General features: G+C 39.7%; 1 protein-coding gene across 1 annotated transcript in view; it reads right to left on the minus strand.

Moving 5' to 3' along the window:
* Positions 1–15,537, minus strand: part of Fam135a (family with sequence similarity 135 member A) — an 84,572-nt gene extending 69,035 nt beyond the window's left edge. The window contains exons 1-4 of the mRNA XM_028767238.1: positions 15,430–15,537; positions 13,998–14,086; positions 1,981–2,071; positions 696–811 (exon numbers count right to left, since the gene is read on the minus strand). Coding sequence (XP_028623071.1) covers positions 696–772 — 77 coding nt within the window. The 5' untranslated portion in view covers positions 773–811; positions 1,981–2,071; positions 13,998–14,086; positions 15,430–15,537. The remainder of the gene's footprint in view (positions 1–695; positions 812–1,980; positions 2,072–13,997; positions 14,087–15,429) is intronic.
* Positions 15,538–21,101: the final 5,564 nt, after the last annotated feature.

The raw sequence follows: 21,101 nt of genomic DNA on the forward strand, positions 1-21,101 counted from the left end.
CACAGACTCTGATGGCACTGACATTGCATGCCACGCTTCCACATGTAACTGAGACACAGACTCTGATGGCACTGAAATGAGACTTTCTCTTGAGAAGCACACATCCAGGTCTTGAATATGGACTGCAATTTTCCTTAACAATTCTTTGTTTCTCTTAAATGCTGACTCTTGAGAGTATATTTTTCCTTGTCTTAATAAGCTTTACCCTGGCTCATCATGAAATACTTTTCTGCAAAGCGTGAAGGAGCTGCCTTTCTCTGAATGGAGATCTTCAAGTGGCAAAGGAAATTTCTCAGGCTACACAGCAGTGTTGGGCTGTTTTCCTAGTGCTGCTAATATCACTGTAATGACTTTACTGACAGAAAAATGGCCTGCTTGATTTCTATTGAATCTTCATTATATATGCTTGATATTTCTACTTAGCTATTTCTTTGTAAATAACTTTCCTCCATTATATAATAGGCCTATAAACAGTAAAAATGAGATAATACATTTTCATTAAAGCATTCTCTCAATGATCAATACAAAGTCTCAAATACATAAATATATTCAGCATTATCACTAAATCCATCTACATAATCCCCAAATATCTAGTCATATGAGATTACTCAGACTATAATCACTTGAATGTAACTTTTTTTTACATATATGCTGGAATAAAACCTGAAGTTAAATTCTTACTATAAAATGCATACCCTCTTTGGAATAAATCCACATTGTAGAACTTGTTTAGCTCCACGGAGAATTCTACCATTGCTTGAACTTCAGTCATTTTTAATTTATACCCAGAGGACAAATCTGGTAACAGCACCTTAGTTAAAAAAGGGGAGAAGTCATGAGAAGCACAATAGAAATGGCAACTTAGACGCCTACCTTAGCTTAATCCAACTAAGCAGGACCAGAATCCAGAGATTACCAATTAGAAGTGCTATACAGGACGTGTTGGTTATGAAGCTTTTCTAACATTTGTTTCCCCCATTACATCCATATGACAATCCATGAATAGTTTTGTTAAATGAAGAAAATATTTCTTAAAGAACAAAGCACTTTTGAATTTAAAAAAAAATCCTTCTCATTATAAAAACTTAAGGCATTCATTTTCATAGAAGTTAAAATAAAAGGTGCACAAGCAAGTGAAAATTAAAACATTCACATACACATTGAAAAATAGTTTCATATGTGTGTATTAGCACACACACACACACATATAAAACTGGTATCAATGGCTTGTATAGTTTTCTAATCTGCTTATTTCAGATCAGCTTCTGAAGAACATTTAAGCCAGTAAGTGTAAATGACATTATTTTAACTGTAACTATTATCCTGTGGGCATCCTATGTTGTACTTTAAAGGGCCACCTTGTATTAGTGCTTCAGCGGTTTCTATCTTCCCTATTTAGAGAGATACCAAACATCCATACCAAGAGCACATATTGTGAAGAGCAAGTTAGAGAAGAAAAACACTCGGAGATAATCCTCCACTGATTTCTGGTATCTCTATACTTCTTACTAAGGCAAGGACTCTAACAGCCTTTGTTCCAGGCTATCTCTTCACGGACATCTTGAAAGGCAGCAACAGTGTCTCATGCTAGAGAAAAGGGTAGATTCTACTCTTTGCTCTACACAATAAAGCCTTTATTCTACACAATAAAGTTTTCCCAAACAGAAAACAGGTGGGTAGACTGTCCATTATCAAAGTTCCAGGATTCTTTAGCTCAGAGTTCCTCTCCTATACTATACTTTGTTGCTATGTGATGCCACCTGGCACTCTAGCACAACTGCTGTGCGTATAACCCATCTTTGTCTCTGATTGTTGAGTCCACTGTCTTCTACCAACATTTTAGCACCATAGCAAGTAATTCATTAGCAAGCATAGTAAAATCTCTAAGCCTTCACAGCTCTTGAAAAACTACTTCCCTGAAATTCAGCAAGTATTCTAACCTGTGATGAAGCAAGTGCAAAAGAAATGTCATATGCTTACCTCTGCTGATCAGATCTTCACTTTACATTATTAAATAACGAATCTTGTATTTCCAGTTACTGATTCTTGTTGTTAAAATATATTGTGCCCCCTATGAGAAAGAAACAATAAAATAAAACCACAGATACAAAATCTATCTTTAAAATACCTATGTTTTATTATTTAACATTAACAATTTACACAGAGGATTTACATCCTCCTCAAGGCTTAGGAATACATTATAACTTCATCATTAACTATTCTGTATTTCTATTAAGGATTCACTTATGTAGACTACACAATACAATACAGAGTACTTTCTTAGTTGAGTGATTCAGAAACACTTCTCAATGAACACCTAAAACATTGGAGACCTTTCGTAATTTTTAAGATCGAGAATTTATTTAAAATAACTAAGTAGTGAGTTTAAAATTTCATGTATTTCATACAGACATGTATACATAAAATATAGTATTTAAAATAATGACAAAACACTGCCAGACTATGCTATAGTTTTTCTTACAGTTCAAATATTTAGATGAAAAAACTTCTGACTTGAATGCAACTTTGTTAGGTTTCAAAAACACTAAAATGAGGACCATGTTCACCCTTCACTGTTTTTCTTCTGTCATGAAGATGTAGACTATGCCACGTCCTCAGGCTACTACTTTAGTCACCACATCAATTATAATAAGGATTAATACAGATCACATTAAAGTACCTTTAGATAAGAGACTCCCCCATTTCATAGAAATGAGATCAGTCCTGGGTCCCAGTGGGCCCAGTAATCACAAGAAAAGCAGGAAGCACATATAGTATAGTACAACGGTACTGTCTTTAAGTATTTAGGACTTCAGTCCCAAGACGTTGTCTTTCTTTCCTTTAAAGCATAGATAGCACTCATCTCATAGTAAACAGTAATAGTAATAGGCCTGCTCCAGGGACAAGAGATAAATTCTAATCTCGTTTAAGCTCCTTTCATTTTGTGATCCCTATTGGGCCTTTCTTATATAAAGAATTGGGAAGTAGGTACAGTTTTAATAGAACCTTAAAACATATGAATCAATAATTACCAAAAGTCGGGTGCATTTGCAACAAAATCTTAAGACACATGACATTAGCTTTCATACCAGGCAACAAAGACCCATACTACAAAATAGTGATAGAGTCTCTTACACAGAGCTAGCTGATAAAAAGTTTACCTCCAGAACTAGGTATCCCTCTAAATGCCCCAGAAATGTGGCTGAAAACAATCACAACACTAGTTGTGTTGGTGGCTCTCTTTGGTTACTTTGTAAGCAAAGATGGAAGGAAACAAAGTGGTCGACACTGGGGACTTGCACTCAAGTACTCCAATATACCAAATCAGAATTCCTTTCTCAAAGGAATTCTAAAGATTCTTGACATAAGAAGTTAACATTAGCTACGGGTGTTGCCATCCTACAAATTGCCTGTTATTACATATGGTTTAAAAATAACAGCCACTCAGATGAGACATAAAGTTGAATCTCACTGAAATAAGGCTATTAAAATGAAATCAGTGTATCTAAAGCACAAGCATATAAGCCACATCCAAAAAAGAAGTTCAGCAAGTCACTGACACAGAAAATATAATAGAAAAAAACCCCACAAAATCCTATCTTTTTAATTAACAAAACAACATTTGCTAAAGAAATAACCTGTAAAACCCTGTGACTTTGTAACTTGCAAGCTATAGAATCTGCAATAATAGGAAGCTATAGATGGTATGAAAACTGTATCGTTCAAAGGGACAAACTTTCAGCTTGAGTGTTAATGTGGCTCTAAGGAGGTTAACACAAGGAAGGAGTATCCAGATAGCGATTAGAGGGCCCCTAATGCAATGAACCTACATGTTCCCATCTGAAATCAGAACTGCAGCATCCCTGCACTGAGGACACGGTCACTCCATTATTCTAGTCCAGCACTGCTCTCAGCAGAAAGTGTTTCCTACTGTTTGTTTTCCCCATTGGGAGTCGTTTTACTATTTTATTTCTGATTTCACTGGCAAGTGCACGGGGGACGGGGTGGAGCAGACAGGCGTTTTAGTTCTAGGTATCTGGACTTGGCAGAGCTCTCAGTGACTTAGGATCAATGCAACACATAGAAGGTTCTTATTTTCTTTTTGGTTTTTGGTTTTTCTTTATAGGAAGGGAGGTCACGTTATTGATAGGTTACACACGTGATTGCTAGAATAGCGACACTGCATGTCACTTCTTTTTTCCTTCCCAAGCCAAATGGTCACCAAGCCCGAGACTGTTTCTCAATCTCTCTTGACGCCAAGTTACCCTGTCTGTGGAATGTGGTCAGCTGACCACACTCATGGACTATACATTGATGTGAAGCATGCGGCAACTATCTAACTTGTCTAAAGGAAGACTCTGCCCTTTAGTTCACTTGCCATCATTTTTCTAGGCAAGAATATCTTTTTGACAGTGGTCTAGTTATGATCACACAGATTAGGACAGAACTCTTTAAAGACTGGCAAAAGAGGAGAAGGATTCTGGGCTCCCGAGTGTCTTAGCTGCTTAGGCACTGCTCAGTCCTTCATCTTATGATTCTTCGATACAGTAAGAGACTTAATCTTACCCTTGTATGTGGATCTTTCATAACGTCTCTGACCTCATCTTAGCAGCCCGCCCAGTCCAGCCATACTTAATTCCTTTCTATTGCTCAAGCACAGTTGATGGCCCCCAAGTCCTCGTGCTCATTTTTCTCTGGCGCTCTCCTCCATCCAGCTACGGACATGACTCACTCTTTTACCTTCTCTTGGGCTAGACTTAAATACCAGCTACTCAACTCAGCCACATTATCTACCTGCTTCGGCCACACCCTATCTGTTCCTAAGCACGGATGTCCCTTTAAAATATTGAAGGCTTTACCCACTACCTTTTAAAAACTAGGTTGCTACATAGCCCAAGCTGGTCCTAAATTCTCAATCTTTCTACTTCTTCCTCCAAATAATGTGATTGTAAACATTAGCTATTAAATCCAGCCTTATTACCCTTTCTTCTACCTTAAATACACTGTTAAGAAGATATTCTTGTAAAAGTGGGAAGTTCTGGTAACTGTTTACTGGTTCATACTTGTATGGCCAGACACATGGGAGGAACTCAAATTTTAATTTTAGAGAATATTTAAGATATTTAACATTAAATATTTCATAAATAGAAATCACTATTTTTCTCCTATCTAAAATAAACCAATTTGGAGGAAGGTGTTATGATATGGATATGTTGAAAACAGGCACTGATGAATAAGTTCCTTTATTAGTGTATGTCAGAACCCCCCTCTGCTCCAGTTCCTATACCTTACTGTGCTTTCGCTACATTGTTGCTGTCTCCTTGTCTTAAATCCTTTCCTTTTCATTGAGAAACCTTAAAGAGAAATATACATATATGTATATACAAATGTAAACAATGCTTACAAAATCACTGTGACTTTCACTGGTACCCTCAAAAGCACAGGTGGGTTTACTTTTATGAATTGTTTAGAGAAAAAAATAATAAAAGAACTAAGGAAAAAGTAAAGGGTGAAAGAAGAAAGAAAAATGAGGATTCTCAGGGTTAGTGAGCATGATTGTGATTCTCTTGACACAAACTAGTCTTTTCCCATCTATGAAATGCTGCTTGGCCCCATCAATCCTTGCTGGCTCTCTGCAAGAGGAATCAGACCTGTTCTGTGACCTCCAGTCCACCCCTTGGTAGCAATCACTGATGGCTCAAAATTCCCAAAACGAAGCTGGAAGATTTTTCCCCCCTTAAGGTGAAATCTTACTTTTAAATGCTGCTAACTCATTAAAAATCAAGATCAAAAACTTGTGTACTGTAAACCAAATTCAAAAAGTACAAATTCATTCTATGGACTAACATACTGATTTCTAATTTATACAGATTTTTACACCACTCACAAGAAAAATCCTGGTCTGTCCTTTCTCAAGAACTAACAAAATTGTTAGAAAAGACTTCTTTCCTTGTAGCACAATTATGTATAGGGAATTCTCCATTGCAACCGTTCTGCAGTCACAAGTCATGAGCTTTACAGCCTTTTCAATAGTCTAGGGCTGGCTCAGAGTTCATGGATTTAACTATGGCCTCTGTCATTATCAGAATCAGCTGAATTATCTGAGACTAGATGGTTTACCCTTGTAGCCCTGGCAAAACAATATAAAACTCAATAATCTGGAGGCCAATCAAACAGAAATCCGTTCTGCATCACTTCCTAAATCACCATCAGATAATTCAGCTAAGCAATCTACAAATCCCTATGTAGACATGGAGATACTCTGATGCTCAGTGAGACATCCATGCTGAAAAGCCCATCCCTACCAAGCAAAGCTAATAAGCAGAGAGAAAAAATTACCTTGTAATACCTCAGGAAAAGTTAGTTTTCTCCAAAAGAAAACACTTCAGTCATGAATCTGAAAGTCATTCTTGTTCTTTCTGAAATGCTGTGTCCAACATGGAGACCACAACAAAACTATCTTAGTGTGATTGAGGAATGAGTTAATTAAATTTCAATCTAACACAGAAGCCATGTGAAATATTTCTCTACCAAGCACAGCTTTACTGTGCTGACAGAACTACTCTTTTAAACATTCTATGTAGAGTATTAAAAACATTAGGCCTGGCCACAGTAATGGACACCTTTAATTCTAACACTCAGGAGGCAGAGGCAGGAGATCTCTCAATTCAACTCAAACAGGACAGGACCTGAGGCAGGAGTTGATACAGAGACCATGGAAGGGTGCTGCTAACTGGGTGGCTTTCTATGAATTACTCAGCCTGCTTTCTTACAGAATCTGGGACAACCAGCTTAGGGATGACCACATCCACAATGGCCTGGGTCCTCCCTCATTAATCCCTAATTAAGAAATACCTTCTTATGAAGGCGTTGTTTTTCCCCCAATTAAGGTTTCCTCTTTAAGATAACTTGTGCCAAGTTGACATAAAACTATCAAGTACAGTATGTCTTTTTAAAAAATATTTAAAACTTTAGATTTATATGTATTTATGGGTACTTGTGTAGGGGTGCCCACAGGGGCCAGACTTCCTAGCGGCTATGAGCTGCCTGATATGGGTGCTGGCAATCAAACACTAGTCCTCTGCAAGACTAGCAAGTATTCTTTCTTAACCACCAAGCCATCTCTCCAGAACTTACATACTAAATTATTTCAAGTAGCATTGAATTAAAATTAATTTTACCTGTTTCCCCACTTTTTTCAGAATTTTTACTTATTTAATATGCAAGGGCACACAATGACAGCATGCATGAGAAGGTCAGAGCACAACTTGCAGGGGTAGATTCTTTCCTTTTACTGTGTGGGTTTCAGGTCAACAGATTGGGGGCAAGTATCTTCATCTGCTGAGCCATCTCACCAGCCCTCAAAACTAATCTCATTTGGGTTTAGGATACATGGTTACTAGAATATTTTAAATTACATGCTCTCACAAACTTCTACTGTACATCAGTCCACTCATACTAAGCTGTCTCAGTGGCTAGTGTGTATACACTAACTGCCCCAGAAGTAGCATTAACGTAGTACATAGTACTACCATGCATAGCTTTTACGAATACGAAGACAGCAACTCTCCATTAAAGCAGCTGAGACAGCTATGAGCACTAAATAACTGCCAAGGGATGGACCTTGGGAAAACGCAAGAAATGCTCCTACATCATCCACACTGATCCTAAAATACCCTCAACTCAAAAGTCCTTAGTGCTTTAGAATATCACAAATGTGGAAGCACCTGAAACTGCAAGGCAAAGCCCTGAGGTCCCCAAGATGAACTTGGAGACCACAGAATGAACTGCTCTCACAGAAATTGAGAAGCACCCTTCACTCTCCCACTGTAGGATCACAGACACCCTTGGGATGTTCTGTTTACTAAGGCAGATGGAAAAGTAGTTGAACAAATTAGAGATGCCATACTCCTTGTCAGACCATGAAATATAGGGGCCACCTTCCACTCAAGGGGGAGCTAACAGCTTCTACTTGTAATTTAGGAACTAGAAGACAAATGGGATCAGATCAGGTAATAGTGACAGTCCAAACAGTGACATCCAAATGATACCACCTATAGAAAACAAACAAGCAAACAACTTCTTAAAAGCCTCCTTGTTAGTATGTAGTATTCATTTTCTCATAAAACAAGAAATACTTTTCTGTGGCAGGATATTTTCCTGCCCATTGTATTTGCAGTGGAGCTAGGTAATTGGGCAGTAGAAGAGGTAGGTGGAGTGAGAAGTTGGGAGGAGAAAAGAAGAGGAGAGAGGAAGGAGGAGAAGCAAGATAGAGATGCATGGGTCTCTAGCAGTCTCGTGTAATTAAACATATCAAAAGGTTAGATACTGGGTAGCAATTCTAACTGTGTGGGCATCTTGTATATTGAGCACTTGCTAATATATATATCCACTGGATAATCTTTAAGCTTTAAGAGTCTCATTTCTACTGGGTACTAGAATTGTTATATCTACTGCATGGGGGTGGCAGTTATTCCCTTGGTTTGGGGCATGGACTTCACAAAGCTGTTTGGTGGAGGCAGCTGCCAAGCTAATGTCTCGTGGGTTCAGGGCCAAAGCTAGCCACACCGAGGCCAGGAGCTAGAGCCATGCTGCTTTATCCTACATCTCCCAAGACACTTTTCCCTCCAGTACTGTCTAAATGTTCATTTTTTTTTCCCAGCTCAACACTGTCAAACATAGTTAGACATCATTTTAAGGAGCCATACTGCTATTAGATCTTCTTATTCACTATAGTAAGAGGCTCACATGACAGACATGGAAGCTGATATCAAAGGAAAGAACAGCAGATTCATTCACACTGTAATAGATAACTGGGAACTGAAAGTAACATTTGGGAATTGCAACCAACAATAGAAGACTATCTAAAATGCAGCTAAATTTAAGTATGTCAGTTAGAAATATGACAGAGAGTTGTTTAATGAGGTTAGAATGGGGTTACCTCAATGCATATAATAGCAGTGAATATAAAATCCACGTCAATTTCCTTGGATTTCTCTAAAGAAATAAATAGGAGGCCTTAAATAGGAGGAAGCCAAGAAGACTTCAGAATGCTGTTTTCTTGTAACACAAAGTTCTTTTTAATAATCCTGTTTGTATCCCACCAAGCAGTAGAAAGACAGTCCTCCTGGTGAAAGGAATGCTTAGCTTTCCTAAATTTCAATCTAAATTTAGAACTCTACATTTACATAGCTGTTTTAAGCTAATCTTGACTAAGACATAAACCACAGCAAATATACTAAAGACAATCAGCTGGTGACATCTGGACTTTCAGGGTTTGTTATCAAGTCTGCTATAGGGTATAAATTCTAGTCATGTGATTAAGTATGCACTGGCTGGCTGATTGTGACTCTCTGAGCAAGTCTTATTTCTTAGGCTTGTATGCAGTTCCTTTTCTGGGTGGCTGAGGCCATGGCACCCTACCCATCTTTTTAGTTCTTGCTGGGTGACCCATGCTCAGTACTGGACCATAGCCTGCTCTAAATGGCCCAGCCACCTGGCAAGTACCAGCCTCTAAGGATCACCACCACCCAGAAAGCTTTTAACTCTTTATTCCGAATCATCTGCATGAACATACACTCAGCAGTAACGCCACTCACTGAAAAAAAGGGACTCAGGGCAAAGCTGAGCTTATTCGAGTTGTTCCATTAAAGAGAACAAGTTAAGCAAATTGTCTATCCAGAATTATTTGCTGGCATTCCTCACTTCTCAAAGTAAACTCTGAATTTAGCATTTTACCAGCCACTTGCACACTGCATGAATTACACAAAATTAAAAATAGAGAGAATTAGATTCTCCTCTTTGGGAAAGGGAGAGAACAGACCTTTGAGAGGAGAGGGAAGAATAATCTGACAGACATATGTTTCTGGAAAGCTTTGTTCTCCGTCGGTGATACCAAATAGAAAGCAAACAGCAGAGTGAAATAGAAGCAAATACAGGCACTTACGACTTGTGCAGCAACTCCTACGCTAGCAGCTTTAGTTATGCTATTTGATTTATTTCTCCTAGAAGTCTGCAAGTTACGTTTTCCAGGAACACAAAATGTTCCTGTAACTATTCCATGGTCACACAGAAAGGAATTAATGAAAAAAGACAAAGACTGTGTTCAGCCCCATTGCCCCATATTTGCACTTACAATACTCTAAAATCCACACCCGTAACTAACAGTTAATGGTCATGAAGCCACAGATAAACATGTCCACCAGAGGAAAAGCCAGGAAAAAACACTAACGGGAAAAACTACACTTACTAAATTAACTATGTTCGGTCTCCCATGTACCCAACAGTATTTCCTATGAAATCTTTAAAGTGCTCACATACACAGTTACAAACAACAGCATACTTTGAAGAGACTGTCCCTTCTGGTTTCTTTAAAGCCTGTGTTTATACAGCTGACTATTAAAAGGAAAATGTATCATTACTAATATTAGAACCGACATTTATATAGGTAGGCACTCTTTAAAAATCAACAAAAGGAACACTTTTTTTTATTGATATTAGAAAACTGTGTCAATGGCATAAAAAAAAGGACAAAAAAAAAGTAGGAAGCATTAGTTATCCTGAGAGTTTGTCCATGTTTCCTTCTGTACATGAGAATGGCGTGAACAATGAGCCTTTTATGTGACAATGGAAAATCCTACCTCCACTATCATTTGGACAATAGGAACATGGGATTTATTAAAACCAGTTCATGCAAACTTTTTAAGGATACATTAAAGTACAGAAATTCTAATCCAGCAACATGGCTGCTCTAGCAAGGCATCACATCTAAAGGTATGATCTGGCCAGACTGCAATCACACCCTGGGTTACAGTCTGTCTGATTTGGCTGGAACACAGACATGCCCTTAGTATACACCTTAGATCCCTAACAGTGAAGGTAGGGTTAGTTTGTAGAAGGAAGCAGCCATGTTTGAAAGTGATGTCTAATGGAGGGGCACAGTGAGGCATCAGAGAAGATTTGTCAGAAGGGGATATGCACAGTTCACACAGGAACAGAGAGGAACCACAGGCTACTGAAGAGCAGTGAGGGAGAGATTACCCTAACAGCACAGGACAGCTGCTGTTCAATATGTCACTCTACTAGAAACCTTTAAGACTTCAGAAGGACCTAAGTTACAAAAGTCTATGGATTCACAGTTCAAGGATCTGCTTAACAGTGTTGGAAAGAAAAACAAACTTTTTTTTTGTTATCTCAACAGAAAACAAGCCTCAGAACCAGAGTAAAGAAAACTATTGTAAGAAATACTGTCTTCTTGACATCCTACACTTCTTTGTAGTTATTATTCCACGACCAACTTTGATATCAGACCTGGATTCTAATTCAGACTTAAATGTCTTTTCTCAAGGGGAAATAAATTTATAATGCCTATCTGAGAAACTAATGCTCACAAAGGAATACACACAAAGCACTAAGTGTGGTATCTGGTGCATGATGAGCAATAAATAGCTAACTGTAACTTTTATAATAATTTTTAAATATTGTTTGAGAAAATATCTACTCCAAACAATATAGATCAAGTAAAACTAGTTATAATTTTCAAGTGTATAGCCTCACAATATTTTCACTTACAGGACACATGACTTTAAATGGAGAATGATTAAGTCCAATTAAAAATCCAATGAAAATCTTTGAAAAGGCTGGAGAAAATAAACAACAGAAGATTTCAATTAAAAACTTAAAGAATTTTTTTTTATTGCTTTCACTTCTAACATTTTGCCCTGCTCACCTGTATGAGGGCTATTTCAGAACTCTTCTACAAGCATTATATTACTATATGGCAATGTAGTCATGAGTTTACATAAAGGAGCTGGGGAAAGCCTGCATTCTAACCCTGTCCACCTGCACTGGGAACTCCTTTAAGTCTTAAAGCTAAGTAAGGACGAGGACAGTGTGAAAACCTGGAGCTCTCAATTCCATATGACAAAAGGGACAGAGCAAACAGGCTTCCACGGTCTTACCCTGACCATGATCCCTGACTTTGTTACTTATATGTGAAGAGGGAGTAACTTCCAAGTCTATAACTTACTGGCGCCTTGTACACATCAATGATCATGTGTGACAGTCACCACTGTTCTAACAACAATGATGAATGATGCACTTGCTTTCTATAGTATAACCCAGAGAGGATTCAATAGGGAACACGAGTTCTGGGCAGACTAAACTAACTGTTGCTTAAGGATGTGAGTAACATTTAACAGAAATGTTCTAAATGCCTATTGATGAGAACCCACTGCATTTGGTCAAACCCAGACTTCTATATTCACAAGAGACTTCAGAAATAATTTCTGTATTATCGTTGGTGTGATAGAACTCTATAAAAGGAAATAGACACTATAATTTTCTTAGACCTCTTTCTTGGATGAGAGATAATTCAAAGTTGGCTTCTTAAAAACAAGAACTGGGTAAGAGTTTATTTAAATAGGAGATCTCCTTTAATGACACAGTATACCTGGCACCTTTGTATTTCTATATTTCTATTAAAGAGGTTAATTTTTATATTTAGTACACCCTTAATAACTGAACACATAGGTGCATGTTAAAAACTGAAAATCCTTAAAATATGCAACCACTGTAGAGATGCCTAACTAAACTCTTGAAAACATGCAGCCTACAAACATGTACATCGTAATTTTTTTAAAAATCTTCAGGATCCACTAAGAATGCTGTATCACAACTCTGCATCTGGTTCCTACTCATTCCTAAACCTTCTTCCTGACACTCAAAACAAACTGACCTACTCACTTTAAAGCCCGATGCTTTATCTCCACTCACTTAAACAAACACATGTACACATCACAAAGTTCACTAAGTAGTTTTTTCCTCAATACCTCAATACAAAAACAAAGGAAATCCTTGCTTTTTATATCTCCTAAACAATCTCTTGTGACCCCTAAGTCCCAAGGGGCTCTAGTTTATATAAACTAAAGTGAACATAAAAGACAACAGAAAACTAGAGAGTAACTAAAGATAGAACTCTTACAGTTCCTTTCAGGAGCGACTCCTGGCAAACCAAGTGTTCGTCTCGTTCACATACTGAATGATCCAATGCCTGCTCATTGTGTCTGAACATTAACCACTCTAAGCTCGTTCATAGTTCACTACTGTTCTACCAGATACAGTACACAGAAATACGATATTTTTAAAAAAGACATCAAACTGTTTAGCTTGATCTTAAAGGATTTAAGTACTAGTAACTTTATTGTTGCTAGTCTATAATTAAACAAACAAAAATTATGTATTTATGTGGTAATTTTTGTCTGTGGTGGCCCTAAACATGTTTAAATGAGGGGTGATTACAGCTAGATTACTGGGTTGCCAGCATTACTACTACAGTTTACAGGTGGAGACACTGAAGGAGAGGTTAAATGGCTTCTTCAGACTACTACTGAGTTATGCTCTGGGTTCAAATCTTTCCACATTTACTCTTGTGCCTGCTGCATAACATAGATCTCTTATTTAATTTCAAAGAAAATAAAAGTAGCTGACTATAATACTAAGAATTTGTAGATGGTGACCTTCTAATGGATATTTCCCTATAAGTAAAGAGACTGGTTTTTAAGGGCAGCAAACATCTTTGAGAACTAGCAGTAATTTATTTGCGTTTGAAAAAGCATTTAAAATGTAAACTACAGGAAAAGTTCACTTCATCATTCAGGCTAGCTCTTTTAAGAGAAATGTAGTTTGTTTGTTTATTTATTTATTGTTTTTTTTTTTTCAAGACAGGGTTTCTCTGTGCAGCCCTGGCTGTCCTGGAACTCACTCTGTAGACCAGGCTGGCCTCGAACTCAGAAATCCACCTGCCTCTGCTCCAAGTGCTAGGATTAAAGGTGTGCGCCGCTGCCGCCATCACCGCTGCCCGGTGAAATGTAGTTTAATAACACTGGGTTCTTCTACTTTTTTACTTGTAAGTCACTTTGAACAAGAAACTACATCTTTTTTCCCTGCTTTGGTATTTTTCTTCTTAAAACTGAAATAGAAAAAAATATAAGTCCTACCTGGCATAGATAACATAAGGAAGAACTTATTGTTTGTAGACTGCTTTGAGATTCCAGAATGAAATACATAATCCAGTTGTTCTTCAACCCTAAAATAAAGGCAAACTTTACTGAAAATAATTGCCTCAGCAGATGCCTCCAGAATGTGATACTACACCATTATTAACAGAAACATCAATTTCATTTAAATTAGATTTGACTCAAAATGGAGGGAAGAAAAGCTCCCAAATGTATTAAGTTCTTTTGCCCAAATCAAAAGATTAATACTTCTTTCTCGTTCTTCCTCAATGAGTAGGTATCCTACTCTTGTTAGTAGAAACTGTATCAATTTATTAAATAGAACAGGCTCAAAATGATGTAACCAACCGTAATCGTGAAAGTAAAAGATCAAATCAATATATTTTATATACCAATTTTTGTTAAATTTCATTTCAGATTTATTCCTGGACAACTGTTACTAACTCTTTATAAATGGCCAGACTGTTTCTCATAACATGACTGGTACATGTAATTCTTAAAGATCCAATAAAGTGAACTGCCATTCTTTAGATAATTTCTGGTGAAGAGAAATGAAACTGATTGGTCTGGAAGCTTCACTAGGGATACTAGGCATATCCCTAGCTTACGTAGAAAGCAGAAGGGACAAGAGGTTGTTACAACTCTTTAGGGATGTAATAAAAAGTAAAACATGGACTGAATGAAGAGGCTCCATCCATACCAATAGGAAAAAGGAGTTTTATGGATTCAAAAACACAACATCCACATTGAAGAACTGAAATCGGGTCGGTATGAAGGTTAAGAGCTACTGGACAGAAAGCAACAAGAAGTACCAAAAGAGAGGTAAGAGAGCGAGGGCCTCTGAAGGAAGGCTGAACACAGAAAGAACACTAGAGCAAAGGGATGCTTAAACGCAACAAGAAACAAACCCAGCAAAAAGCCAAAAAGCCCACCCTCCCACAAGTCAGTAACTAACAAAAGAGCTAGAATGATGTGCCAAAGGAGGAAAATAGTGCTAACAGCGAGAAAACTGGTGAGCGACGGCCGAGAGGTTAACGACTGGGGATGCACAGTCGAGGGAAGCAACCAGCGCAGAGCTGGACCGACGTCGAGGGACCACCGGGGCCAAAGGGCACACGGGTGCGGTTGGAAGCGAATGAGGGTCGAAGGGCCAGGCGGCGACGATGGAGCGGGACGGAGAGCGGGCTGGACGCCCGGCGCGACGTGCGGCAAGGGCCGGCCGGGAGCACCCGCCTGCGCGCCGCGCTCCTCGCGTCCCCGCCGACCTTCAGCGGGCCCAGGACCGGGCTCCGACTGAGCCCAGGGCGCCAGAGGCGGACGAGGCGAGGAGGCCGCTTCCTGTCCGGCCCGGCGAGGGAGATGGACCTGGCTCGGGTCGCGGAGCCGGGAGTCGCGCGGGCAGCGAGGGGCTCACCTCTCAACCCGCGCGGCCTCGGCTGGCGCCTGTGTGAGGGAGGAACTCTGCGTCCGGCTGGAAGGCGTCCTTACCCAGGTCCGCACCATCCCGCCCCGGGCCCGCTCACATCGCCATCGCAGCACCCGCAACCACCGCGAAGCCAAGGAGCCGGTTCGTCACCGGCGCTCGGCTCCCGGCCCAGAGCCGCCGGCGAGCATGCGCAGTCTCCTGGTCCCAAGGGAGCCCGGCCGGGGAAAGCTACCTGCGTTCAACAGGTCCCAGCCCGCGGCCCCGCCCCTGGCGCTCTCCCCTCCCCCTCCCGCAACGTCCCGCCCTCTCGGAGGCGAGGACCCGCCCCCTTGGGCTCCAAGCCCCGCCCCTCCCTCCCCCACTCCAGGAGCCACAGCCGCTGCGGGCCCCGCCAGCGCCAACCGAGATTTCAAGATTTCTTCTCCCTCCCCGTCTCGCCGTTCCCGAGTTCCCGCGAGAACGGGAGGCTTGCGTCAATACAAAGCGCGAGCCCGGCCGGTGGTGGGAGGTAGGGGGTTGTGTGGACCGCTAGTCGGGAGTCCAATGGGCCCAAGAGGCACGAAAGGACAGTTGAAGACTGAGATTTCCCTTGAAGTCATCCTTTCTCCTCCGCTTCTCTCCTTGCTGCCTTGGCTAGAGCCGACCCCTGCGCCTCTGTTAGGGCAGTGGGATCGGTGCTGTCCCCAGCAGTCGCTGATGGGGGCCCGTTCATGGTGTGGCCATGCGTGCATACTGATCCATTAGCTTCTTGATTGATGATATCTTAAACAGAAGCTTTCAGATCTTAAGTTCCATTAACAGAGGCCCAAGTAAAATAGCCCTTCATCGATTAACTTCATTTTCTTCATTCCCACTGTCGCATTAGAACATTTTTTTAAAATTTATTTACTTTACATCCTGCTCAGTGCTTCCCTCCAGATCACCCCCTCCCACAATCCTTCCCCCATTCCTCCCTATCCTTCTTCTCTGAGCAGGTAGAGGCCTCGCTGGATGTCCCCCCACCCTAAAACATCAGGCCAGTCTGTGAGGCCAGGCACTTCCTCTCCCACTGAGGCAGAACAAGGCAGCCCAGCTAGTAAAACATATCCCACGTAAAGAGAACAGCTTTGGGGATAGCAGCCCCCATCTCCCTCCAGTTGTTTGAGACCCACATGAAGACCAAGCTGCACATCAGCTATACATGTTGGAGGAAGGAGGGCTAGGTCCATCCTGTGTATGCTCTTTGGTTGGTGGTTCAGTCTCTTAAGAACTCCAACGGTCCAGGCTTGTTAGTCTTCCTGTGAAGTTCCTATCCCCTTCGGGATTGCAATCTTTCCTCTTATTCTTCCATAAGAGTCCCCAAGCTCCATCCACTGTTTGGCTGCAGGTCTCCGCTTCCGTCTGAGTCATCTGTTGGGTGAAGCCTCTCAGGGGACAGCCATGCTAGACTCGGCAAGCATAACAGACTGTCCTTAATAATGTCAGGGATTGGTGCTTGTCTATGGATGGGTCTCAAGTTGGGCCACCAGCAGGACATTTTATAGCTCGCTAAAGCTTCTGTGCGTGACTCAAGCAAAGTTGGGAATTTCAGCAACAGCTGAAAGTGTCCGTCAGAGCTGTAACACTTCACGCGGCTCAAGATAAAATAAATGGGGAGGAGAGAACACAGCTTGTGATAAAAATGAGTTGGGAGGAGAGTGGCGTCTCTTAGATATAATGTGAGGGAACGTGATGCCACTGGTAATGTGCTTTAAGATAGTTAACAACGGCAAATATTGTGTATATTTTGCTAGAATAAATATGAATGAAACCTCTCTGTCCAATTGGCAATGGTAATGTGGCCTTGTACCTTAGGCCCTTTGAAACCAAGTGTCAAATGTGATTTAATCATTGGCTTTCCTTCAGTTTTTGGACAAAATGTAAACAGGATCGGAATGCCCGTGTTACCCTATGATAACATTTGCATACATGACCCTTCTAGTACAGTCACGCTTGTCTATTATAGACAGAGTCATACCTACTAAGATGGGTGCCCACGGTGCAGAATGGTAAGCTAATTTGGGAAGTTATATTTCTTTAACAGCAAACATGAGACCGAGGAAAGCGAAGTTTAAGAATAGCACTTCCTTTATGGATACAACAGCTATGGGTCCAAACGGCAAATCTTCACAATGTTGCGATGTTATTCCATGACTTAACGGCTGTGGTCTTTCTGTGAAAAGAATGGTATAAGATAGTGACCATGCCAATCCCCCAGTTAAAAAGAAAGCGCTCAACTGTGTTTCAAAGTTCTCACCTGTAATTGCTGCACTAGACAGGCTGAGGCCAGCCTGGGCTACAGTGTGATAACTTGTCTTAATAAGTATATGAATGAATTTCTTCTTAAGATGATAATGCTACTTGCATCTGGGTGTCGAACGGAGACAGGAGAGGAGTGAGAAGACTTTGCTACTTGATCTTAGTGAACATATCAATGAAGATTGGGATGTATAGAAAATAAAAGCAGTTTTATAATGCATGTGCATAGTCTTTAATAATATATTACCAAGCAAACCTTGATACTGTGCAATTGAAACTGTGGAGTGCTTTTTACAATACAGTTTGAAAAGGTCCAAGCAGTTGCTGCTGGATTGCAACTCAGATTATTTGGGTTTTCCAAGTGACAAAGCATTTTCTGGGATCAGAAGCTGTCAGACAGGAGACGCCCCTCCCACCACCACACTTCTGAATCACTCTTGTAGAGTGTAATTATGTAGCATCGAGCGACAGCAATGTCATGACTTCATGACTTATTCTCCTCTTCATGTGCCTAGAGCTTACCGTGGTGTTCTGGAATATGGTATTTATGCTAATTACCACCAGCTTTGCGATAGCAAACACACCAGAGAGACATATCTCATATGCCTTATGATTCAAGCCTTATTTCTAGCCAGTTCCAACCACGAATCTGTGGCTCACATCAGACGGCTTTTCATAGGTAGTGTGATGAACCGCCTTCTTAGCTCAAACAGACTTCTGCCCACTTCCCCTTTCCTTTGGTGCAGAGATCTGTCTCTCATCATCTAGGTTCTGGCAGCGTCTCCTCCGGATGCACTTACGAAGCCTAGAACTCCCCAGTCCTATCGGATGCTTTCGTGTGTCTCTCTCTATTTCATTTCCATGTGCTGATTGCATTTCCAAATACTTCTCTATTTCAAAATAATATTCAACAACAAGGAAAAGTCAGACTTGGACAAAAAGGAACGTTATTTCTAATGAGACTAGGCAGAGGGATTCAGAATATGCTATTAATGGAAATAAAGGCTTGTCAACTTTAAATTATTTGATGCATGACAATATTTGTGAATATTATCTAAAATAGTAATGCAACAAATAATTTACAGTTATTATTTAAACATTAACTTACTATAAGTTAAAATTTGCACAAAAGAAAACATTCTTACCTATATCAAATAAAACTATTGTCGTTTGTACGTGATTCAATTTTCATGTCTGTTTAACATCAAAATTCAGTGTCCTTGCCTTTTTCAGTTGTAGAATTTTTTAAAGTTGTGTACTTTTCTATCCTTTCATAAATTCACTACTTAATTTAAAAAGTCAAAATGTGTTCTAAGACCTGTGACCTTATAAAATGTTTACAGCTTTCTGATCTATAAACTGAAGAGCCTGCTTCATGGGTGTGTTTGGAAAACTTATTCTTATAAAGAGCTTTTTTCCAAAAGAAAAGGCCCATGCTTCTGAATATTTCTTTCCCGAAATAGAGTTTTTAGGACAATATTTATAACTGTTGCTTGCAGTTTCTTAAAAATTCGTACAACTCGCCGGGCGGTGGTGGCGCACGCCTTTAATCCCAGCACTTGGGAGGCAGAGACAGGCGGATTTCTGAGTTCGAGGCCAGCCTGGTCTACAGAGTGAGTTCCAGGACAGCCAGGACTGTGCAGAGAAACCCTGTCTCGAAAAACCAAAAAAAAAAAAAAAAAAAAAAAAATTCGTACAACTCTAAATTCAAATGTCCATATAGAATGCAAAATTAAACATTTAAAATTATTTTCTATAGAAAAGTTCCTTTCAGTTCTTGGTTTTACGTTGGAGCCACCGTTATGAACACAGTAGCCAGAAGGCCACAGCCATCAAATCCCACTGTTATACTCCAGCTATTGCAGGCTTGGTTTCCTTTACTGGCAATGACAAGTTTGTTTATCCTTATGGTTTTTAAAATTTTATTTTTGATATGTATTATGAGTTGCCAAATTTATTATCTAGGGTACAGAGAAAGAAAAACATACAGTATCATGAAAAACAGGAGTTTAGTTTTTAAAAATTTCCAGCCAAATCCTAAAAGGCCCTGGCCCTGCTTAGCTTCCAAAGCTGTTGGTCAAAGTTCAGGGTGGCATGGCTGTTGAATAAAATTCAGTTATGTCTTGAAAGGCTACTTAAATTACTTTTCTAATTTATTCAGTTATAAAGTACAATTTGAACTAATCTGGGTCAGGAGCAAATTGTCAGCTTCTGGGTGATTCTATTTGTAGAAACATCTTGAAGAGGAAGTTTGCCACTTGCTTGCTTTTGCAGGTTAAGAGAAAGTATTCTTGTTGATAGGCTTTCTTTTTTTGTATCATCTCCAGAGAGTATAAAACTACTTAGCAACTAGAGGTATGTGAGTGTGTGTGTGTGTGTGTGTGTGTGAGTGAGTGAGTGAGTGAGTGTGTGTGTGAGTGTGTGTGTGAGTGTGTATGCATGTGCTACAGCATTCACCTTTAAACATAGAACTTGGGAATCAGAAGCAGGTAGATCTTTGCGAGCTCAGGGTCAGCCTGGTCTACATAATAGGTTCCAGACCAGCCAGATCTACATAGAGACCCTGTATTTAAAGAGGGGGTGTGGGAGAGAATTAACCATAATGAATTTGCTGTCCATTTAAAAGAGTTTCCCACACCTTCCAATGTTGTTTCTACACGATTCTATAAACATTATTGTTGTGACTTACAAGTATAGATAGGACATTTTACTGGTGCCATGTTACAGTATCTCTCCATTTTACTTTTACTGAGTCAGTCCTAGAACTCCAATGTGCCATGGTAACTACAGGTAAAATAATTAATATGCTATAATAATAATTAATATACTAGAACATTTCTGAGGTTACATCGTCAGTGTTTTCATCATATACAAAATATTCTATGTCAAATGCTGGATATGTCGACTAATGTAGCCATAGTCGTTTTACTATATGTTAAAATATCACATTGTATGTCATGAATGTGTATATGACTTTTGTATGCCAATTACACCCAAATAGAACTCTTTGCTTTTTTTTTTTATTTTCTGGATCCCCCCCACCCCCTAATCTTTTCTGTGCCCTCTCCCTTTTGTTCCTTGTATTTGCTATGAGTATCAGATTTATATCAACTCTGTCAAATAAATTAGGATTTTGTTTAGTTATATCACATTGTAAGTATATAAGATAATTTGCTGCTTTACCAATATAGCTCTAATCATCTTTTATTTTCCTGTGCTATCATAATTGTTATTCTTAGGTCTTCTTATACTTCTTAGTTCAGACATAGAGTATATGTTTATAAAGAAAATAGTCAAAATAAGGATCATGGGAAAAAGTTCTACATAGATAATACTCTGATTTAATGAATACATTTATATGTATGTGTATGTACATATGTATC

This window comes from Grammomys surdaster, unplaced genomic scaffold (genome assembly GCF_004785775.1).
Source record: "Grammomys surdaster isolate TR1022 unplaced genomic scaffold, NIH_TR_1.0 171, whole genome shotgun sequence".
In the NCBI taxonomy this organism is placed as follows: domain Eukaryota; kingdom Metazoa; phylum Chordata; class Mammalia; order Rodentia; family Muridae; genus Grammomys; species Grammomys surdaster.